This window comes from Lissotriton vulgaris, chromosome 11 (genome assembly GCF_964263255.1).
Source record: "Lissotriton vulgaris chromosome 11, aLisVul1.2, whole genome shotgun sequence".
NCBI classification, from domain to species: Eukaryota; Metazoa; Chordata; class Amphibia; order Caudata; family Salamandridae; genus Lissotriton; species Lissotriton vulgaris.
This window is the reverse complement of record NC_141699.1, coordinates 193,855,762-193,881,050: the sequence shown is the minus strand read 5'-3', so window position 1 is coordinate 193,881,050 and position 25,289 is coordinate 193,855,762. Positions and strand designations below refer to the sequence as shown.

The 25,289-nt window shown below is 44.3% G+C and overlaps 1 protein-coding gene across 1 annotated transcript in view; it reads right to left on the bottom strand.

Moving 5' to 3' along the window:
• ISCU (iron-sulfur cluster assembly enzyme) overlaps window positions 1-25,289 on the bottom strand; it is a 91,475-nt gene that overhangs the window by 28,557 nt on the left and 37,629 nt on the right. The window contains exon 3 of the mRNA XM_086943091.1: window positions 14,412-14,522. Within this exon, the coding sequence (XP_086799217.1) occupies window positions 14,412-14,522 (111 nt within the window). The remainder of the gene's footprint in view (window positions 1-14,411; window positions 14,523-25,289) is intronic.

The following is a 25,289-nucleotide window of genomic DNA, read 5'->3' as shown; positions in this document are numbered from 1 at the left end:
GGGCAAAAAACTCAGGTCCCCCCCAATAATAAGGTCGTTTTGCTATAGGTAATTTTTAAGTCACCACCCTACGATTTGGGCCTTTTCCAGTAGCAGCCACTATGCCTACCCAAGCAAGTGAGGTACTATTTTTATCGGGAGACCTGGGGGAACGCAGGATGGAAGGAAATTTGTGGATCCACGCAGATTCCAGAACTTTCCACCACAGAAATGAGAGGAAAATGTGTTTTTTGTCACTTTTTTAGCTTTACAAGGGATTCTGGGTAACAGAATCTGGTGGGAGGCAGTCTAGTCATCCCATCCTGAATTCCCCTGGGTGTCTAGTTTTAAAAAATGTATAGGTATTCTAGGTTTCCCTAGGTGCCGGCAGAGCTAGGGTTCAAAAACGACAGGTAGGCAATTTGCCAAAAAAGGCCATTTTTCAATGCGAAATTGAGGAGCAACCATGTTGCGTTTTGCGCCGTTTCCAGACGCAGGCACTAGGCAGACCCACGCAAGTGAGGTACCATTTTTCTCAGAAGACTTTGGGGAACGCGGGGTGGGTGGAAATGTGTTGATCCACGCAGATTCCAGAGCTTTCCACCACAGAAATATGGGGAAAATGTGTTTTTTGTACACTTTTTAGGTTTGCAAGGAATTCTAGGTAACAGAACTTGGTGGGAGGCAGTCAAGTCACCCCATCATGGATTCCCCAGGGTGTCTACTTTTCAGAAATGTAAAAATGTATAGGTTTGCTAGGTTTCCCTAGGTGCCTGCAGAGCTAGGGTGCAAAAACTACAGCTAGGCACTTTGCCAAAAAAGGGTCAATTTTTAACTGCGAAATTGAGGTATGACCACGTTGCATGTTGCCCCGTTTTTAGTCGCAGGCACAAGGCCAACCCACACAAGTGAGGTACCGTTTTTATGGGGAGACTTAGGGTAATTCAGATTGGTAAATCAACTGTTATTACCTATTAAGTTCACGCATTTCTCCCTTCAAAATGAGACATTGTGTAAATAAAAAAAAATTGAAAAATGACCAATAATTCTCATGCTAGTATGAGTATTCCCAATTTTGAAAATGTGGAAATATATACTGTTTCTAAACTCTATAATTTTTACCCAATCCAAAAATACATAGGTGTCTTTCATACCGATTTTTCCATGTATACATTATCCCAGAATAATTGCTCTATACCCGGTACATAATAAAAAACCATTGCAAGTTGCTGCTCAGTTTTTGGCTCTGGGTTAGTCGGGTTCTTTGTGATACTACAAGTCCTGTATATCCCCACAACCAGGATGGACTAACGGATGTAACCGTATACTGCTTTCAAAGACCTGTCAAAATTACAGGTGAAAACGTTAAGACAAAAGGCTGTTTTTTTCAACTAATTATCAATTTTTCCAATATTTAACTGTTAGTTTCTATAAAGAAACCTTCATGGATTTAGACAAATGACCCCTTTCTGGATTCAGAATGGTCTACTTTCTGAAAATGTATAGTTTTCCAGGATCCATTATTGCTTTCAAACTCATTTCTACCATTAACTGGAAAGAGGTTGAAAAACTAAAAAAAAAAAAAATAGGCTATTTCCCAGAAAAATGCCAAAACTGTAAAAAATGTTGGTTCTCTGACAAAAGACTACCATTCCCTAAAAGCTGGGAAAATGCTGATTTGAGCCCCGCAAACACTTTTTTGATAACATTTGCAAGGAAAAACCAGAGGCTTTCATTTGCAACCCGTTTTTCCCATTTTTCAGAAAAAAACAAATATTTTACTGTATTTTGCTTAATTTCTGGGACCCCTCAAAGGGAATCCACAATCCCTGGGCACCTTTAAAATCCACATGATGTTGGAAGAAAAGGACGCAAATTTGGCGTGGCTACCTTTTGTGGTCAAAAAGTTACAGGGGCTTAAGCGCGCACTACCCCAAATCGCCAAAAAAAACAAAAAAAAAAAAACTTAGCACAGGAGGGGAAAAGGCCTAGCAGCGAAGGTGTTAAATGATGCTTTCTGCCGCCACATACTGTGCCATCTCAGCCCACAGCAGGAGGCGCGCACCCCGTTTTCTTTAATAAAGACAGCGCCCGCCCGATATTTTTTTTAAATCTCTCATGCCTGGCTGCCCTTCCCATCTTTAGCATTTACAAGTTTTAGTAACCGTTTGCACCTTTTGGTATGCACTGGTGATCTTTCAGGGGAATTTTATAGGAGGCTCTTTACACAATGAGTGTTACAGATTGGACGGCTTTCGAAGGATAAAAGCCCGAGTCAGCCATGCAAGGGCTGCACTTGTGAATCCAGGCAGTTGAGGGTGTTCACAGTCGTTGCTGTTTTTTTTTTATCCATTTCACGGCGATGCAACTAAATAAAGCAGTTGACGTCTTGTTTAATTTCCATTGGTTTTCGACAGGGACCGAAAGACCGTGGCATTTCATGGTAGTTTTGTTGCATTGCCACAAGCAAAGGCTGGGACAGCGCACGTGTACCTCAATTATTGAAGGCCATAGTCCTGGCAGGGTGTTACCCATCTACGTTGCGCCCACTTTCAAATGATAGTATTGGTCTGGTAGGTGGTAACCTCCCTCTTGCTCCTGTCATTATCTTAGTCATGCTTATTGCTCCCACTGTCCGGCCCACCCGGGCATATTTGCCTCTCGCAGGTACAACCCTGTCTTTATCCTCCAGTACATGGGTACTCACAAACTTTCTCGGGGGCCAAATTTACAGTGTGGTTTGTGTCGGAGGTCCGCACAGGTGGGGGTGGGGTCAGTGGGGAAGGGGTGGGGTCAGTGGGGAAGGGGCAGGGTCAGTGGGGAAGGGGCGGGGCTAGAGCAACAAAAAAAACTGACAACGAGGTAGATCACAGGTCCCTGCAGCGGCTGCGTTCATCCACTGAGCAACCAGATCAGGCATACACACATCTCCCTCCCTCAGTCTCCCCGTCTCCCCCTCCCTCCTTCCCTCCCTCTCCTTCCCTCCCTCCTTCCTTCCTTCCCTCCCTCCCTCCCTCCCCTTCCCTCCCTCCCTCCCTCCCTCCCTCCGTCCCCCCTCTCCTTCCCTCCCTCCCACCCTCTCCTTCCCTCCCTCCGTCCGTCCCACCCTCTCCTTCCCTCCCTCCGTCCGTCCCACCCTCTCCTTCCCTCCCTCCGTCCGTCCCACCCTCTCCTTCCCTCCCTCCCTCCCTCCCACCCTCTCCTTCCCTCCCTCCCTCTCCTTCCCTCAGTCCGTCCCACCCTCTCCTTCCCTCAGTCCGTCCCACCCTCTCCTTCCCTCCCTCCCTCCCTCCGTCCCCCCCCTCTCCTTCCCTCCCTCCCTCCCTCCGTCCCCCCCCTCTCCTTCCCTCCCTCCCTCCCTCCGTCCCCCCCCTCTCCTTCCCTCCCTCCCTCCGTCCCCCCCCTCTCCTTACCTCCCTCCGTCCCTCCCTCCGTCCCCCCCCTCTCCTTCCGTCCCTCCCTCCGTCCCCCCCCCTCTCCTTCCCTCCCTCCGTCCCTCCCTCCCCGTCCCTCCCTCCGTCCCTCCCCTCTCCTTCCCTCCCTCCCCGTCCCTCCCTCCGTCCCTCCCCTCTCCTTCCCTCCCTCCGTCCCTCCCCTCTCCTTCCCTCCCTCCGTCCCTCCCTCCCCGTCCCTCCCTCCGTCCCTCCCCTCTCCTTCCCTCCCTCCCCGTCCCTCCCTCCGTCCCTCCCCTCTCCTTCCCTCCCTCCCTCCCTCCCTCCCTCCGTCCCCCCCTCTCCGTCCCTCTGTCTGTCTGTCTGTACAGAGAGACAGAGAGACAGAGAGACAGAGAGACAGAGAGACAGAGAGACAGAGAGACAGAGAGACAGAGAGACAGAGAGACAGAGAGACAGAGAGACAGAGAGACAGAGAGACAGAGAGACAGAGAGACAGAGAGACAGAGAGACAGAGAGACAGAGAGACAGAGAGACAGAGAGACAGAGAGACAGAGAGACAGAGAGACAGAGAGACAGAGAGACAGAGAGACAGAGAGACAGAGAGACAGAGAGACAGAGAGACAGAGAGACAGAGAGACAGAGAGACAGAGAGACAGAGAGACAGAGAGACAGAGAGACAGAGAGACAGAGAGAGAAGGGTGAGTAGTATGTTAGTGTGCAGGGTGAGCAGTGTGTGGGTGTCCAGGGCCAGCAGTGTGCGAGTGTGTACACTACACACCACATGCATACACGCCATAACACATGGCTAAAAGACATGGTCATTTACAATGCCATTAGCTCTAACTCAAATAAATCTGAGACCTTTTGCATTTCCAATGCTTGTTTAGTGGAGGAAAGACTGAAAACTTTACGGCCGAGGCAGCAAGGGAGGCAAGTAGAAAGCATAGAAACAAAAGAAGATGAGACATGCGCAAAAGGTGGAAAACCAAATACAAAAAAGAAAACCTACTGGCAGAAGAAACGACAATTAGTGACAACAGCATCAATCTATCGTCAATAGAGCTAACGAAAGCAGAACAACAGCTATTAGCTCTAAGATTGAATTTCTTCCCAGGAGAGGGTTTTAATTATGCGCTTACTCGTATAGATGTGTATTGTTTCATCAGAAATCTTCAACTCAAAAAATGATTTGTGTTAAAGTTGTGTAAAAAACAATTAGAGAAAACTACAGGGCAAGAAGATGCTGTGGGCCCCATGTTGGCAGCCTCAGGTATTCCTAATTTGCTCACATTGCATGATTTTAATGAGCAAACTGATTCGCAAATGACTAATGATGATATTGAAGTCAACACAATAAAGACTAAGAAAAAATAATCATGTTCAGAAAGGGGCTGGGATCAGTCCCTTCAAACCTAAATCTTGTTTTGTTCCGTTAATGCCTAAAGACGCTATCGATACATATCATGAGAAAGTCATCAATGATTCGAAAAAAATAAATCCTACTGCAAATAGAAAACAGAGAAATGTGTTTTTTTAAACAAGCGTATGATAAACTGATGAAAAAATTAGGTGAAAACTATGAGATTGTTGTAAAGAAATCTGACAAAAGGAGGCAACTTAGTATTGTGGCCCAAAAAAAGATTACATTTTAGAAGCTCAGAGGCAATTAAAAGATTAAAGCGGTTATAAAAAAAAAAAAAACGAGCACTAAAGAATATGACATGGCTAAAGAGGTATTACAAAAACAATTGGCGCAATGGAGAAGGGAAGGCCTCATATCTGCTGAAGAGTATAAGTTTAGGTACAATGACTTCCCTGTGTTACCTGTCCTATATTTAATACCTAAAATATATTAAAACGTCATGCCGTCCCTGTTAGGATTATGATTTCGCCATCAATAGTGCAGGCAAAAAGGTTGGTCAATATATGGACTACGTTTTACAAAGTTTAGTTAAGGCCTTGCCTAGTTGCGTTAGGGATACTGGCGATTTTCTCAAGAAAATAGAGGGCTTAACTTGGACAGGTGATCTATATCTAATTAGTCTTGATTTAGAATCATTGTACACCAGCATAGACCACATCCAAGGATTAAGAGCAGTAAAACACTTCTTGGATACCAGGTCTAGCGAGTTTTACGAACATAACAATCAATTGGCGTCTCAACAATAACTTTCTTTTCAACAATGATGTCTTCAAACAACAGAGGGGAGTTGCTATGGGGGCCCGTTTCCCCCCCAGCTACACATGCTTGCATGTTGGCTGGTGGAACAGGTCCTCAAAAAGGAGACACCAAGCACCATTTGATTTACATATTGTGACATATTTAAGATACATAGAGGATGTCTTCTTATTGTGGAGAGGCAATGAGATGGGAAGCACATCAATTTGTTAAGGACATCAACAATAATTCCATAAATTTGATATTTACTTCACACATCCACAAAACACAGATTGAGTTTCTTGATGTGAGGCTTCACATCAATGAAGGTAGACTCGAAAGCACTCTTTATAGGAAATCAACGTCTGGCAATACCACGCTGCATGCCAACAGTTCTCATCCGAGACATTTAATTGCGAGTATACCTTACAGAGAAATTCCTAGACTCAAACGCATCTGTAGTAATGAAGTCGATTTAATCGGGTGCCAAAATAAAATGCTGGGTAGCCTTAACGCAAGGAGGATATAGCGATAAAATACTGAGGATGCCATCAAAAAAAGCTATTAAACGACCCAGACATAGTTTCTTCAAAAATGAAAATAGAGGGGGAACAAGAACTCACCTCTGTGCCTTTTAGTAATGATACCCCTAGATTAATCACTACTTATTGCAATGAGGAGCGTAAAATCAGAAACAGTCAAAAAACATTGGCCCATAGTATTAACTGACAGTGTGTTTCGTGAAAGGTTATCGGAGACCCTGACTATCCCGTTCAGAAAAGGGAAATCCATGGGTATCGATCTGGACAAAAATTCCCCAGAGACCCGCAAAGCAGCTACTTGGTTACAACCTACCAAAGGGTTTAGAAAATGTGCGACATGCAGAGCATGAAAATTTGGCTGCAATAAAACACATTATTCTACTCCATTGAGTGAATCTCCAATTTCCATCAAATGTAATTACAATGGTAAGACAGAATATGCTGTATATGTTGTGCCGTGCACCTGTGGCCTTAACTATATCGGTAGTACTGAGCTGCAGGTGCATGTCAGAATATTGCAGCATATCAGAGCCATTCTTCAGCGACCCCGCTTACCCTGTGGCACAGCATTTTAAACTTGCTCATTCGAATTACATTAATTGTCTATCCTATTATGTGATCAGTGCTATCCCGAAATCTCAAAGGGGTGGCAATAGGGAACGCCAACTTAGACAATTAGAAACTAAATTCATCATTGAGTTCGATAGCAAGTGGCCACAAGGGTTCAACAACATGGGAAACATGCATAACTTTTTATGATAATCTTAGAACATTGCACAGTGTTGTACATCTGTCTTTCACACACAGAGCATTTATCTTGGGTTGTTTGATTATGAAGTCTTTATACTGCTAATGATTTTTATAGGCAAAACCAGAAGATGTATAACAAAATTGTTATAAAGATGATTTCATCTGTAACTTTTTTTACATGTAACTTGCTTTTGGAATATTTGTTGCTATTTTTAAATGTAACTTTCTATTTTGAAGACCTGTTTTTATATATAATGAAGTTCTTAGCAAGTACTTTTCTTTTCGTATATAATATGCTTTTAATAGTATTTTACCTTAAATGGAATTTTACTAATAATATTTATACACGTTTGTATTTTAAATTATACTAAAACTGGTATAAATATATATATAAAAGCCAGAAAACAAATCTGTTGCAAGTACGTCAATGGCCACCCAAATGCAAATGTTTTGTGCCAACTAAAAATAATGTATATGCTGATTTGAGGCTCCCAGTTAGAGAGGAGCTGGCACAGTGTAGTTTGGAGTTCGCTGTGTAGGCTCCAAGTAGGCACCTACTGATAGATAGCATAGAGTGAATTACAAAGTAAGCGACAAAAGAATATATTGCTAACTGTAGTATTGACAATTTCCCTATCCATCCTGAACACAAAATTTAACCTTTTTAATGCAAAAAGAAAAAATTGATGGACAGAATGCTGGAACAATGTCAAACATTCACCCCAGTACAGAGGTTTGGGCCAAAATCCATTGTTTGTCTGCTCCCCATATAATTCCAGTTGCAACCCAGCCATATGCAAATCAGTCTAGACCCTGCTCCCCATTGGAAAAGTCCAGCTCAAAGTGCCAGGCCATGCCTTCCCTGGACCGGAAACAAGCATCTTGACATGGGTGCTGGGCTCACTGTGCCAATGGATTCAAGCTAGACTGGCTGATATGGGGTGATACAACGAAACCTGTCCCAAGATGCTCGTTTCTGGTCCAGGGAGGACTTGGCTTAGCAGTTCAGGCTAGACCGTTCCCATAAGGAGCAGGGTCAAGACTAATTTGCATATGGCAGGGTTTAAACTGGGGTGGGATGGTAACCAAAATAACGATGTATTTAACCCAGATCTCTTGACAGGGGGTGAATATTTGATTTGTTCTACATTCCGTCCATCATTTGTGTCTCTTTGGCTTTAACCTTTTTATTATTAGCAGGTGTGATTACTGATCCATTAAAGAAGTTACAAGTTGGGTTAAGGGCATGGAATAGGAATTTCAAGTTTCTTGCTTACGTTGCAGTAGATCTTCCTGAAACCAAGAGTTCTTTGAGGCAGCATTAAAAAGTGTTCATCTGCCCTATCTTGAGCAACCGGGATCTGGCCGTTATTTGAATAGTTTGTGACATTGTAACACATTCAGTTGGTGATAGAATATGGCAGGTGTGTAGATACTGTGAAGAGACATTAAGAGGGTAGACACCTAAACTTCTTGAGGGCAGCAAAAGGGGCCTATTTTAATGACCTCAAATGGTCAAGAATTTAAACCATTTTATTGGCTTCTTATTCCTGCTCCATAAGCCTAGCCAGCACACCAAGGTGGTCAAATGTGTCAAAGGCTACAGGCAAAAATGGCTAAACTTCCTTGGTCTATAATTTGCTGGATGTGGTTTATAAAGTCCGGTAAAGCAATCAACAAATTGTACTACCAACGTATTTGTACAGCGGTTGTGCAACCTATCTCACAGTGAGTTTACCCACAGGTATGAATTCTAAGACGTTTAGATAGCTGCTTGGTACCAAGGGGCACAAGAAGGAATTTCAAGTAGGAACGGTGCAGTCATATGTTTGAACGGGGATGGCACTGCACCGTAATAATGTTTTGGTAAATCTGGTTATAAAAGAGGGGGGGGGGGGGGAAGTCAGTAATATCCACCAAGGTGCTGTATCCAATTATCTGAAAGTTTTACTCAAAGCTCAGCTTCGTTCTACTTCTGATTGTCAACATTTTAGGCATGTGGTAGAATTTGCAATTTGTCACTTCATTGCAGATACAACCTCCACTTTCTTCCTGAACACATCAAGCTGCAGCCTACATGTAACAGAGGTTGATGGATTTAAGTAGACATGGGCCAAGTTTGTTAATTCGTCAAATCACAAGACGTAAAATTTGTGACATTTATTTACATTATACATTGTAATTTCACATACATTTTACGTGAATGTGCATCTCATACTATTAAGAAAAAAAAGTGGAAAAGTGGTCATCCAGAAAATTTCTCACCAAGAGACATTTTCTACTTTAAGTCTCCCATTTGTACTTTTTACGTAAGGCGCGTGCAAACAGTTAAAACAAGCATTTACAATGCAATGGTCTCGGCATCATTAAAGGTAGAGCTTTTGGCATTGCTCATGACATTTCTTTTTTTTTTTTTTTAATCATAAATAAATGGCATGGTCATTTACATTGCCAATAGCTTAATCGTTAAATTAATGGCATTGTTGCTCACATATGCTGGTATTGTTTTTACGTAGATCTCGTGCAGTAAAGGCAAACCAAGGACAGGTGGGTCGGTTAACTGTAATCCGAAGAATATTCCATATGCCATTCCAATACAAAAATTGTCATCTCTGCTACTCCATATTTTGCTTTAAATGAGCTGCTTACTACTTATAAAGCAGATACACGTGAAGGCATCAGGGTCCCGTTAATTTAGAGCTGCATTTAATAAAATTTGGCAGTGTTCCAGGCGTGCCTCTGGGGCAATACATGGTACTAATGCGCAATACAGATATTTGGTGTGTGCCCGCTCTGTGCACAAAGCAAGTCCGACACTTTACCACTGTAAACGGCCTTGCAGTGTCTCGAGGGCTCCAGTGGCATACATCCACAATAGATGAGAAATCCGTGCCCGAACGTGTTGTGAAGGACCACGGAGCAACTAAGCATCAAAGGGCAATGAGAAATCATCACGTTTGACGACTGACGAGAACATGTTTAAGATTCTACTTGGCTGGAAATCTGCAGCTGATAAAAATGATGTCATGTTTGTGACTCACATCCATAATACGCCGATATGACGTCATGGGTGTAAATTGCAGGTTGCCAACCCACTGATGCTTGTGAAATAACACCGACCAATCAGGTGATAACAAGAATGTTGGCAACATATAAAGCCCAATGCTATCGGTTGAAAGAACTACGTTCCAACACGAACAGGGCTTAGGCTGGCGATGCGAAAACACAGCACCTGGTCGCCTTCTCTGTCGTGAGCAGAACCCGACCCTGTTGCTGTCCACAGCCTCGCTCCCTGCCTGCTTCTTGGGTTCAGGGTAGGTGAGTCCCTGAAACGCTTGGTTCCCAGCAGTAAGACACCCTGTCAGAGGTAAACACCTGCAGCAGTCATCCATCTTGGATCTTCGCCCTAATGTTCCACTCAAACATTCCTATGCGGTGTCATATTTATAGTTAAGATGAATACAGGTAAACATACCCGCATACCCTAAGGGCCCCCCTACAACTTTAACGTCTGTGTGCTCCACAGAAAACAGTGACCACTGTGTATGCCATGGCCACGTGAAACAAAACTCTATAAATAAACAGGACACAGTGGAATAACGCTGTGCTTGCCATTAGCCACATCTAGGACAGCTAGCTGCATCAAGCATATGTCCCTCCTATGCATCCTATAGCACTACGGTGCATTCACAGCTGTGGCATAACAATCCAATCCTTACAATGCACGACCTGCAGCAGTTTAACTCTCTCCTCTCTGCCTGTGGAAAACTCCCCTTTCCCTCGACCACAGTTGCAGAAAACTCACTCATCACCGTAACTCATCACAGGCACACCGTGCTAACGCTCTCCCGACTCCCATTCAGTGCAACCAGTACCCCACAGCCATCACCGCGGCGAGTGCCTCCCTAGTCCTGACTCCATCGACTTTGGTAAGCATTGCAGGTTTCACACTAGCATCCATCTCCCTTCCCCATGCATCTGAAAGAGACGCTAAAGTGATACCCCCACCCCCACGCGGTGTAACCTAATGCACACACCGCAGCTATGTAATCTGCCACCCATCCCTGTTTGTGACACCCTGACAGCAGACACCCTGCACAACAGCCAGATGTCCCTAGCTTGTTGTCATGAGATTAACTGGTAAATTCACCACTGCAGCTACATTTTATATTAGGCTATAGGAGTTAATGTTTCCAGTAATTTTCGCAAAAGTTAGCCTGCTCCCTCGGGAAGAGAGGCGGGTCGGATTTCACAAGTTCACCAAGGTAATTCATGATTGGACATGTGCAGGCTTTCTGTGAAACCGATGACAAAGTTCAAACTCTGCACCGGGAGAAAAGTACAAAACCTAACTGCGCGGGGAGGAGGGGCCTGAGTACCGACTCTTCCCGGTGAAATAGAAAAAAACAAATCTTCACGGCGTGATTATAAGGCAACCTTGTTTGTGTGTTCATGCTCCCCGCATTACAAGTAGTGCCCAGAAGCCGCACGTACACATTTGTGAAAATTGCGTGAGTAAATGGTGAGTCACTGAATACTCGTCCAATCGGTCTGAACCCCTCGAAAGCGGCATCTCTGGTATCTTCACCTAATATCCCTGATGAAAGTTTCTGGCTGAAGAGTGGGACACTGAACACCAGCCATTAAAAGCGCCCCGCTCCCTTACTCACTACAGTGAGCTGGGGAGGGGCAGACTTCGTGCCACATGATTGTCAACATATGGGCCAACCGATGCCGGGTGCAAGCGTTTTCTGTTTTCACAAGTGCAGAGGCCACAGCTGGACGCGCTAAGGAGATGTGTGCCCATCGATGCGTTTCGCCCAAAACGGCCCCTGCACAAGGCGCTGATGGCAACGAATGCCGATCATTACAACTGCCAGCGTGGTGGCAGTTCATGCGACTGTGCTAAAGGGTCCGGGCATGCCGCGCCGTCCACAGCAGCCCCCCAACAATCAGAGTGAAGCACCCGAGTCAGAGCCCTAGTGTGCATCCTGCCAGCGGGAGGGCTGGATGACGCCCCCTCCTGCCAGCATCTTCCAGGCACACACAGCAAGAGCGGGGGGGGGGGGGGGGGGGGGGGGTTCTATGAACACACAGACCCGCATCTACTGTCGGAAAGGAACCCTAGGGTTTCACGTGGGGGTTCCTTTCCACGCAAGTCTGAATGCAGCTCACCGTGTGCTCTCCAGGGAACACAGACCAGCTCTACTCTGGATGAAGTTTTGCTTCATCCCTCGCAGCTGGGGTGCTGGAACACCCTCTACAACGGCACGGAACTGATCAGCTAGGTTTACCACCGTCCGAAACCATGATTTCAGCGTCTACACTGTAATAAAAATGCTTCCAGCTCCCCGATCTCCACTCTGTCCTGATCAGATACCTAAGTTCAAAATATATTTGAGGGTAAAAATATGACCTTAAAATGTACATTATTTAAAAAGTAACAAGGGCTATATTTTGGCACTGTAAGTAATTCGACTTGAAGCTTACTTAATGAGGATATGGGTCACTGATTTCAGGCCGTCGCTCGTGTAGGGCAGTCCCCCAAATAACTGCTTTCCACCAAGGGCTTGTAAAATGCATCGGTGACATGTTGGTGCAGGCAGTCGGGCATGGAGCTGGACTGCGTCTGTTAGAGGGCATCATGGTGGCGCACATCGGATCCGGGGGTGAAGCGTGACTCCTAGGGCTGGAGCACACAGGCGAGCCTGGGGATGGAGTTTGACTCCTAGGGCTGGAGCACGGCCGACAGGGAGCCACGAACAGCGGGAGCGGTTTCGTATCGCCAGAACAGCGAGAGGGGGGACAGCGGGAGCCACAACAGGGAGGGGGCGGGAGGGGGACAGCGGGACGGGAGAGACTCGCGGGGGGTGGGGGGGACGGGAGAGACTCGCGGGGGGGGGAGGGGGACTCGCGGGGGGGGGGAACGGGAGAGCCTCGGGGGACGGGAGAGCCTCGGGGGACGAGGCGCGGGGGACGGGAGAGCCTCGGGGGACGGGAGAGCCTCGACGGGAGAGCCTCGGGGGACGGGAGAGCCTCGGGGGACGAGGCGCGGGGGACGGGAGAGCCTCGGGGGATGGGAGAGCCTCAGGGGACGGGAGAGCCTCAGGGGACGGGAAAAATAAACTGCAAAAACAAAACATGGAAAGAAAAATAAAACGGCAAAAACAAAAACGGCGGCCACAACGACTTTCGGATTCGGGGCGGGAACGAGGACAGCGGGAGCATGCGACCTACCTCATGTACAACAAACAGCTTAATGGCGGCCGGCGCTCCTGAAATTTTTCCGAATTGGGGGCGTGGTTTTGATGTTCTGAGTGACGGACAACGTCACTGTCTAAAGAACATCAAAAATTACGCCCCCAAATCCGAAAAGGACGGAGCTTGTTTGGAGTGACGCATCTCTCCTCCAATGGCTGGCCTCCGTTTAGGAAGCCAGCCAATGAAGGAGAGATGGGGCACGGAGGCGGGACCTTCGGCGCTACTCAGACTCATTAAATCTCCGGCCTAAGACTGCGCAAGCGCAGCCTTTTAGGCCTTCGACCTAAAAATAAAGTGACTTCAGATACCATCCAATTAGATTTTGCCACGAATGTATAAAGTGCAATTTTCAAGGAATTTCACAACATTTTGAGAGAAAATACATTATGCGATTTTACCAAGCCATACTTATAAAGTCCGTCAGCTTGAGAGTTACATACCGATTGGATATATGAGGAATCATATACAGGACAACCAAACCTCCTCTCTCACTTGGGTTTTAATTATTTCTGTGCCTTGCTGCAGCATTAGAGGGGACATCGGCAAACCCAATAGGTGGCCCCTTTAAGACCTATTTGTTTTCCCATTACGTTTTAGCCCTGCTGTTTAGCATCACAGCAGCTGTGCAGCATGGCTAAACATAAAAATATTTAAAAATAACTCGTTAACACAGCCATCCTTTAATTTTGTAGGCATGCAGATCAAATGATGAAAGCACCAAATATTATGGGGGTGATGCAGCATGGAGAGTGAAGTAATACAAGGGAGAGAAGACGGGTGAAAGAACAGCGTAGTACATAAGCACATAAATATAAGAGAGCAGCACACGAGTTAGCAATTTTACTTTGATATCAAGAGGTGTCATGATCTGATAACATCAAGTGGATTGCCCTGTGTGGTCTTATGCAGGAACTGCAATGCAAGTATGAAACCATCTTGGTGGCTCGGAAAACACGTATTACACTTTGTGTTAATCGACTCCTTGATAGAGACAAGAGTAATGACAAAAAAATGATGCATTTTTTAACAAGTCCCCCACCTTCAAGAAATGCACAAAACAATATACCAGTTAAGTATGAAGTAATTTTATACAACAATGAATTTCAACCTCTATCCCAGCGGCTGCTGAAAACATAGGTTTGCTGCTGGTCTACACCGAGCATCTGGTTTACAAGTTTTAAAAACACAGCAATCTACATACAAATCAGATGTTTGAAGACATTAAATCTTGTAATCAGCCTTAGTTTCCAAAGGTTCACAAACTTACAAAGTTTTAAAGGTTCATAGACAAATTATTTCTTTGAAGAGAAGTAAAACCAAGCGTACCGTTTTTCCTTTCACCCACTCTGTAGCCAACGAGCTTGAAGCAATTGCAGATCCACACCCAAACGTTTTAAACTTGGCATTAACAATTTTCCCATCGTTGCTCACTTCAATCTAAAAGCGTAGAAGCACAGCAAAAGGAAAAAAAAAAGTTAGATTTGCACACAACCTGATCTCAATTTTAATTTATGTATAACTGCATGTCGATGTACACCCCCCAATAATTAATTATAGTGTAATCATTTTGATTAAGACACACAAGAACTGTCAGTCAGTCAAAAATACTTTATTTCGATAAATCAATATCAAAAGACAATAGCACTATGCAAAATTTACATGTTCTAAAATACATAAATTATACAAGGTAAAATCACAATTATTTTACACAATCAGAATATTTACAAAAGTATTAAAAATAATTAAAAATATTACTCTTTAGAAGTACATTAAAAATACGTTAAAAAAGAGGTCAGTTAAATAGGAATACAAAGTAACATACATTATAGATTCCCACATTTCATTCTCTATCAGTAAACATTCCCGTAATGTAAACATAGTACTTGCTTTCATCCACTATAGAACAACATTATAAGTGTTATTGATCATCTTTCTATTCCTAATCCTAGCAGCTCCCACTAAGAAACTGGCAACATGAAACATAATCCTAGGGGTCTGCAATAATTGTAGAAACAGAAGTGCTGGCTTTACTTGGATAAACCCTGCCTCCTTTAAAATAGGGAGCAGATATTTCGCCCTTATGGCCATGTAGTGACCACAGAACATCAGAAGGTGCATTGTATTCTGGGTGGAAAAATTGTCACTAGAACATGGCATTGCGTTTTCAGGGGTACTCCAAGCTGGAAAATGACCAAGGTTCAGGTGGATCAAATTAAAACGGAAACGAGTTAAAAGGAACCAGTGATATGTTCGATTCACGGTAGTTAAATACAATTCAGGGCCTTCTTGGATACTCATAATGACATTAGCCCTCACCGTAGGTTTAATTAATTCAATTTGTTACCTCTCTCTTTAAATCAGAGCAATGTCCTTTATTGTTATAGACTCCGGGGAGGAAAAAAGCTCTGGTCTCCCTAACTTGGCAAAACTGTCTTTAATGTATGCTAGCCACAAAATTGTTACATCTGTCTAGCTGCAAGCAGTCTTTTAAAATGATATGATTAAGAGGAATTTCCTGATTCAACCATGCTAGTAAAGGGGCCATTTTTATCATGTCTGAAATAAAACCTATTCCAAGTTCAGTGTGAATTGGATATGATGAGGTAGACTGTGGCACAGAGAGAACAGCTCTTAAAAATGTATTCTCTGTAGTCTGTATACTATCCAGGGAGCAATATCCCCAAATTGAACTACCATATGTGGCCACCGCAAGGCATTTTGCTTTATAGATTTTCATTAAGGTTGATATCGGCCTTCCCCCCCCAATTTTTTCGAGAAGCCCTGTAGAGTGGAAGATGTTCTTGCAAGGGAAATGTTTCTGTTTTTGAGCTGTGGTCCCCAGTTCCCTCTCTCATCAAAAGTGATCCCCAAATATGGGAGGGTAGCTACTCGACACAGTTCTTTGCCACAGGTAAAGGTTTTTAGGTTCTTATTCTTTATACTCCTACCCATTATCATGATTTGAGACTTCTTGACATTTATCTTAAGGTCCAGAGAACCCATAAAATTCTCAAATACATCCAGAAGGCGTTGTAAACCAACTTCGGTCCGCGAAAGCAAGACGGCATCATCCGCAAATAGGAGAACTGGAATTCCAAGTTCACCTACACGCGGAATGTCGAGAGATGCCTCTTTTAAATAGGGCTCACATTTGCAAGAGGTTAAGCTATTGGCATTGTAACTGACAATGCCTTTTATCGGTTTAGATAATTAACAAAAAAAATACATTGTCATTTACAATGCTAATAGCTCATACTTTTGTAAATGTGAGACCTATTGCATTTGAAATAAGCAGCCGCCATTGCCTCGGGCTGCTTGGAAAGTGAAAGCAGGCATTGAGCGCTGAATGTTGCAGGAAAGCAGGTCGTGCCTGCAGCTAGTGCTTACAGACTAAATAAGATATACCCTGTAACAACCGAAGTGAAGGGTCAGGCCTCCAGGGAGCTTACAAATGAAGACAAGACGGTACTAAGAAGGGACTAACAAGTCTATTAACAAGAGAAGTGTGGCTCACTGGTTAGAGCAGGCAGACCCTGAAGCAGAGGTCAGACCCGGGACCAGGGTTCGATTCCCGACGCGGCAGGGTGTTGAGCTCAAATGTCCACGGACTCGATAATTCTCGCTTCGGTGCCTGACCTAATCATGGGTTCACACTCTGCAACTCTGGGCATTAAGCTTGCTTAATCTCCACAACGGCCCCCCGCGGCGGGATGCCTGGCTTTCACCTTGGGGATGCCCTGTAGGGGCCATCTCACAGGGAAAAACCAGGACGGGTTCCCAAGGCAAGCGCGGAGATACCCCTTCGGGGGTCGATTCTGGCGCTATATAAGAAATGTAATAATAATAATAATAACAAATCAGAAGCCAGCATTTACAAAGGACAATGACACAAGCCAATGACTAATAAGGGCGGAGAGTGGGCAGGGCTTTAAGTCCATACTCTAATACAGCATGCCTAGCAGAGAAGTGCATGTGCTGCCCAGGGACACATACTGGTTAACCCACAGGTGATAGTACTGCTGCAGTAAGTCAAATCTTGCCATAGCATTGCAAAGTTCTCAGACACTGCTCTACAATATGCGTATAAAGAGGATGCCACAAAACACGTCAACTCTTTTCTTACTAATAATCATTACCCTATGAGATTCTTCGGGTGCTAAATTACTTTGGCATCTTTCCCAGCTGCGTGATTAAAATGAGCCAAACGTCTCAAGTGGTTTTCGTAAACCACCAAAGTGCTTTGCTATTTCTTTTTTACCCAAAGTTACATTTTAAAAAGGCATCCCAATAATTAAGATTAAAATCAATAGCATCTTTGCATCAACTATACAAAGGATTAATGCTCACATGAGCCTATGTAGGGAAACACAGAATTTCAGTGGACCTTGCTACTTATTACATGTACAGCAATGCCGCATGGAATGTACAAGCATATACAAAATATTGTTCAATTATTGCACGATGCCCATAACAGTGGATACACACAAAGTGTTTAGCATTTGGATTTACCTCCTTTGGAATGTGCCCCAAATGTTCTGTGTAAAACCCCAGCAAGACGTGACACTCAAGCAGGATTTGGAACTCGAAAGCAAAAGCAAATGCTCACTGCCCTATCCCGTTGGTCACTCTAACCCAGTTCTTGGGCAGCTCTACCTCCTACTGGGGTTGGTGCCTGGGTGTCTAGAAAGACAAAAGGGGAGGTAGGCCCAGGTGTGACCTATATCTGCCTATGACTGGGCAGGCCGCTCAACAATAAACCAATCGTCTAGGCACAGCCCCCCAGGACATACAGCCAAGGGGAGGCCAACAGCGCCCACACCAAAGACCCATCATCCCTGTCCTGGAAGCATTAAGCACCTCATCACAAGGGAGGCATCAAGGTGACAGTTGAATACTTACAGAAAGGTCTCCAGACCTTTTGGGCAAGCAAAGGTAACTTTTCCAAAGTCCATATTCTGTAATAGTTAGACAAAATTCAACTTAAACAAAATCCTATTTAATTTTAAACCATCGAAAGAAGTCCTTGAAATATTCTCTAGCGGTTACCAATCCGATATTAGCATTATAAGGGATTAGAATGCAATTCAGTATATCCCTATGGAAGCAGCAGCCTAGCTTAGATGAAAATACCGTTTTCCCCACTCTTGGGGCACGTGGAATATTACATTTCTACATGTCTTGCCTTTACTACCATCCACCCTACCCTATCAGCAATAAGACCTACTTTAGGGGAAATCATATCTAGAAAGGAAGGTTTAGGCTAGTCATAAGAGTTTATTTTGATAGGTCGAATTTGCAGTTTAAAACATCACAGCAAGGCTACAGTAGTTGACCTAGAGAATGCTTTATTCTATCACTGTAGAGGTTGGCATAAGGTGTGCTGCAGGCCATTGGTGACATTAAACTTAAAGGCTCTGGGTACAATGTGGTACTATATGCTTTGGACTTAAAGGCAAGTTAAATATGATAATCAGGGGTATACCAATTTAAATGTTGAAAGGAGGAACACAAGTACTTTACCACTAGTTAGCAGGAGTGAGGTGCACATAGTGCTATGCCAAGCAAAAATAGGGTTCAGCAAAAAGGCCTAAAAAATTTGGGGTGCCTTTTTTTAAATAGGCAAAATTGAAAATGTTAAGAGTTTGTAAATATAAAAAGGCGATTGAAACTGGAAGCTACAAATTAATTTGATATTCTAATCTTGATTTGTGGGAGAAACACAAGTAAAGCAAACAATCAAGTATGGATGAGTGAAGGCCTCAACTGAAGTACTGGTATGTTTCTTAAAAAGAGAAGGCAATATGCACAACAGGAGTAAGCCATGAACCTAAAAGGTAAATGGCTATAATTGATATAAAACAAAATGTCCCAAAGGTTTCATTTAAAGGATCCAATAAAACATTAAAACCATATCTAAGAAAGTCTATGATATAATCCAGGAAAATAAGAAAAAGATATGGCTGTGATATGTTAAAAATATATTTATATATCAAAGTTAAGGTTCAAGCAGCATCAAATATACGTGAAAAGTGCCCGAAGTGCAACGTGCTACGAATTGTGCGGGGGTGCCCAGATCGCCAGGGCACCCCCTGCCAGCCGCCTCTAGCCACAGCAATCGGCAGGGTGCTCCAAACTCGAACTCCCTGGCTGCACCTTGCGACACAGGACTCTCCGCCCTGATGCCTGCACCACGGCTCCTCTTGCCCACAGGCGGCCCAGATTTAACTCTGAGCCTGCCGCTGCTGTCGTCTTCCTTCCCACACCTCCGGGACTTAGTATAGTGAGGGGGAATCAGGATAATCAATCTGATTAACTATCGGCGGGACGGAGCTCTCTCAGGCTGCGTCCGCCATGATGGCATCTTGGCCACGCCCCCAGCCATGTGTCTTTTAAGGTTTATAGTACAACACTAAGCTTTGAAATACCAACAGATGTTTGCATTTAATTTTTCTTTAGACTCCGATATTTTCATGGACTTTGGGTCCATGTTGAAGAAGCGCTTTGATATTTAAGCTTGAATGCATATAGTATAGGAGATGATACCAGAAAGTTAAATGAAAGAATCATTTGAATGTAGTTTCTATAATAGCAAGTTCATTTTGCATTTTACGTGCATAAACATACAAAAAAGTAACATTTTGGTATACGGATCTTCCAATATTTTTTGCTACAGTTTCAAGTTGTTTAATGGCGTTGGGACCAACAAGATCTTTGTGAACCTGGTACAGGCAGAGGGCAATAGTGTGGGTTACAAGAATAATTTGCCAGTGACAACGTCCCTTACAAGTTTTATAAAATCTACAGATTTGCAAGCTCATTGCTGGTTGCCTGATTCTCTCTTTATTCTACAAGGTTGTACGAAAATAAATTAGCCAAGCAAAATATATGCTAATTATTATTTACTGCATTTATTATTGCTTCGCTTCAATTGGTTGGTATGGTTGGGGAGCAGTCAGTGCCCCAGAGTACTCCGAGCAACAACAATAAAAACTTCTGACTGCCAGAGGACTGCGGCAGTGCAAGTTCGAAATTATGCATGGAATAATGTTGACAGATCAGTACCTTGAATGAATACTTCACTCCTATGCCACAGCGTAGCAACGTATGGTGCGGGAGTCTGGGGCTACGTTCCTTCCCACGAGCTCCAAAGAATTCAAAATGGGTTTTTAAAATACATCCTTGCGCTCCCTCAAAGCGCCCCAATTTACGGTTGTCATATTGAGCTCGGCTTGGATTATCTATCGGATACCATCAGTTACCAGCCGATCCTCTTATGGCACCGTATTTGGACCAAAAAGCAATGCCATCTTACACGATCTTTAATAACCGATTGCTTATCTTTGGCTCATTGGAAAAAGATTCCATGGTTATTGTAAGTTTTTAACTTTCTGAAAGATCTAAACTGTTAAACATTTTTTACAGACCCCTCCTCACTTTCTGATTTATCTAGGAAGGCCTTGAAGAACTTGTGTAAATCTTAGAGATTTACGCTTATGCTCAGAGATAGGAAAACGTACAAACACCCACGTTTTAATGTTACAAACTTCACCTGGCATTCAGTTATATTTGTCTTTCTTTCTGTCAAATCACGAAAAAGTTCGTCTTAACTAGATTTTGTTTTGATACCTTCTTTCACCTTGTTTCTTTTCCCGGGGTTTCAAACTGGTCTCACAAATTGACTAGATGTCCCTGCGATGGAATTGCTTATTAGTCAACCTTACATGTAACAATGTTTTGTAGCTACTATGAGACCCAACGCAAACGTTGGATCATTCCTCTTCTCCGGCAAATGGTCCTGAGAAGATGTAGGCCCGCGCTTTTGGCTTTACAGTTTTTAGAAACCCAATTTGTTGCTAAGTCAATAGCCTGTTTTTTAAAAGCATGTTTGAAAATCCGTTTACAATTACCTGAGTTAACTGCGTAATTTTCATCTAATAGATATCAATTTGTCGTTTTTTATACTGAAATGTTCTTAATTCATTTGTCAGAAATGCGTATGTGACAATTTGTTTTATACGTGTTCTGATGTAACGTTTTTTACTACGCACTTTTTATGATTGTAAAAAAAATATTCAATCGAAATAAAGACTTTTGAAATGAAATGAATACTTAACGCCTATGCTAATAAAGCAAGTTACCAGGTTATTCTATCAGTGGATTTAGTTTTGCAGACTCAATGCAGACCAGCTCAGAAACGCCTAGAAACTACTCCAACCTAAAGTATGCAAAAACCGAGCTGTCACCAGCGACTAAACTTTCACATCTGTAAAAGCTGTGCATGTAAAATTACAGGTTGGGCTTTACATATAGAAAGTGGGCATGTTACATACCCAAACACAACAGTAATATCTGATAATATTTCTGCTTCGTACCAATAAGTTTGACAAATGTCAAACAAAAACAGGCTTTTCTAGAAAGTTTGTGCCATCATACCATTAATTAACCCGTTTCATAGTAGGATATTCTTCCAACTACCACGCCTTAAAGGAAAGGTGGGCTCATCTACTAAACCTGCCATTTCCTACATGTATGCTCCTGTTAAAAAAATATAATAATTTCTCCCAAAAGTCTAGGTTTTCTTGCAAGAAAAAAAAAATAAAGACCCAAATCACAGACGCCACTTTCAGTCACAACACAAATGCATCCAACATAATTTTAATAACCTAGAGGCTAAAGGTACTGTAGGAAGGTACCTCCTGACTATGGTTGCCCCCAACTTTTTGCCCTGTGTTTTAGCTGGTTTTTGACATAGTTGACCTGGGACCCTGCCAATCAGGACCCCAGGCCTACTGCTCTCTCTGTAAAATGGATTCCATGTACCCTAGGTGCATTTCCAATTGGTACTGGGCCACCTTATCAGACCCTGTAACTCAGGGCATAGGTGTACCCAGGGCTGCCAGGGGCTGAAGCATGTATTATGCCACCCCTGGCTGGCTTCCTAAATCTGACACAACTGGCTGCATGACAGCTGGGGCAAAGTCGTGTAATCACCCTTTGCTGTAGATATAGTATACCTATATCTAACCCTAAAAATGGACACACAGATTCCTATCAGTCACTCCTATGGCAGGCCTTAACAATCCTGAAGGCAGAGTGCATGGAATCGTGTGAAATGGTGCTCTGGCATGAGCTGAGCCCGTTTGCAGCTTGCGGAACCAAGTCCTAATAGCTGTTCCATGATAACGCATACCATATACTCTTAAGTGCATTATAATCCTCGCGGTTATATGCCATCTCTGGTATTGCTTTATCAAAACATGTCGAGTAAGGTGTCATACGAATTGGAATACTAACCCCTCGCCAATTCTGGCGACGGGGTTAGCATTTCACCCTTCTAGAGGGACACGACATGTATGTAACTGTGAACCCCAGTTAAAGTTAAACGAAGCCTCAGCTCCACAAAATGGATGCTGCCACCACAGACACGAGTCTGACCTCCTGCTGCTGGGAGTCCTTCCAGCGAGGAGAGCTTGGACAAAGGGTTTCCTGTCCGGGGCGGTGCTAGCACCATCCCAGACAGGGTTTTGTGTATCCTGGGTAGGCAGGGCTTTTCAGGAAGGTGACTGCTGAGTGGCACCCCGGTGCTCACTACGCATAGGCCGGTCAGAACCAGTTCCAGGGGCACACCAGCCCCTGGCCTGGGGAAAGTCCGGCATGGGAGAGGGGTGTAACCACCCCCCTCCTAGTCCCACCCATAGGCAGGACCTAGTCACCGGGTCAGCCCCTTTTCCTAGTATAAAGTTAGGAGCGGGCCCCTTCCAAATTAGATCATCTTTGGAATCAAGACACGACTTTCTACGAAAGGACTTCATGATTTCTTCTTCAAGATTCTCCCTTGTGACTAAGGAGTAGTCTCCCTGCATCCGCAGGCACCATCTTAAGAACACTGTGGTCTGCTGCAAGTCCTTCCTCTGGAATCCGACTGCCCAGCTCGACGAGAACTGGCTTCCCTGGCACCTCTGACCTCTACTCACCTCTACAGCAAAGCTGAGAACCGTGAGTGTGACAAGACTTCGAGGGACCGGCCATCTTCAAAGACTACACAACTTCTTTCCAGCACGACCGCCGAGGGATCCTCTGGTGAGTGCTTTGGGGTCCGAGAAGCCCCGACCCTGAGCAGCTCCAGCACCGAAGTACAGCCTCCCAGCATCTCCACGATCTGCGTGGGGCCCTTCTGCTTTTTGCTGCTCACCGCGTTGTTTGGCTACTAGCCCGCTGGCTTGTGGCCTTCTTAACGACGCCCGACGACATCACTGCTGCTGGTTGCTCTAGACTGGCCCTTGCTCCCTTCCAAAAGAGGAGCACCCCGGACCCTCCTGGTCCACTCAAGACGCCATTTTAGGCCCACCGCGTGGGCTTGAATTAGCCAAGGCTTTGTTGCCCAATCCTGGGTCCAGCGACGCCGACAGCTTCATCCATCGTGGGACAGCTCGCTCCTCCATCCTGGTCGCCGACAACGCCTCCTGGTCCGTGAGATATGCAGAGCCCAGCGTCGCCCACTCACCTAGTCGAGGTGACTACCATCCGGTGCCCTCCTGGTGCCACCCGACTACTGGCTAGTAGTCCCGAACTTGGTCCCCTCTGCTTTCAGGTATCGTCCATCTTCAAGATCCAGGCTTGGATCACTTCGAACTCTCTTCACTGGTCGCCTGCCAGCATCTTTCTTCCAGGCTCCTGGTCCGTCTACGAGGATTCCCGACGTCTTTTGAGACCTATGCAGCTGCAGCCCCTGGGCTAGGTAACTTCGGCATTTCGGTGCCCCAGCATAGCCTCACTATCCAAGGGTCAGAATCCACTTTTGTTTTCCTCCTACCAGGTCGGGTTCGCCCGAGAACACTAACTTTGCTTTTACTAGCCACCATAGACTTTGTCCCGCATCACGCGTGAGAGTGCACACTCTGCACCTGAGTCTCCTGGGCCTCCTAGAAGTAATCTAACGATTCTATAGTCAAGTCCTAGCGATTCCAAAGCCTATTAGTACTGTACTTACCTGCTAGTAATTTCGCATTCCACTTTCAGAGTATATGGTTTTCCGTGCCCCTCGGGCATTTGTATATACTGTGCTAACTTAAGTATTTTCGTAAGAGTTTTGTTTTGTGCTTAGTACTCTGTCCTCATAAAGAGTACAGGGCTGTTGTGATTCTAATAAATACATTGTTTATTTTCATAACACTTGTGTGGTGTCCTTTCACTTGGTGTTCAAGGGGTATATATGTGGTATAACAGCTGGCTTAACACGCCCTCTCGAGTCTTTAGCCTTAGACTGCTCGTATCCACGCTACTAGGATAGCTGGTCTATAAGGTTGACTTACAACCAATCATCAATAAGGGTTGTTGGACTGATTCATAGTGATCACTAGAATAGTGAGCACTGCATATCAGGCCACCTTCTCACAGGTACCTCACTTGCTTTCGCATTTCGTAAATTAAGAGATAAATTAGTATGCCCCAATTACGACCACCTACTTATAGTCATGAAAGCAAAACTCATCCCCTCCCTGGACTATGAGTCCATTATTTTGAAGCGTAGAGACGTGAAAGTATTGGAGGCCATAGTTGCAAGGACATATAAATCAGTATTTAGGATTCCTAGGCAGATGTCACGTGCCAATTTAAGATTGGAATTTGGCTTACGGCACCAGCTCTTGGTGCGTAAAGCTGCATTTGTTAAAACACTATTGGCATTATCTCGAGCAGAGGAGGGCACGTTGGATCGAGATTGACAAGCGAATATTCTAGAAGCTGGCAGGATTATTTAGCAGAGTGTCTACTAAAGTTTAAATGTCCCAAATTGGAAGACGAAACAAGGAGTAAAATGGTTTATAAAAAAAGTAATTAATTCAACCGTTGCCTTGCTGTCAGAAGTGTTGAATAAATAGGAGTTGGGGGGGGGGGGGGGGGGGGGGGGGGGGACTTTTGGACCATTGCCAATTGCTTTGACAAAATGATGGTCCAGCCTTATTTACTTTTTCATCAAAAACCCTTAATTAAGAACAAATTTATGTTATTAAGGTTTGGAATCTATCCAACCAAAGATGGAATCCCCAAATGGAAGTCCAAATGGGCATCAAATATGTGTAGGCTATGTGGGCAATATGATGAAATCTTGCTGCATATGGTTACACTATGCCCAAAAATGATGAAGGAACGGAAAACAATTTTAAAAACTATTTTCATAGAAATGGGACTTAGGTCTTGTAGATC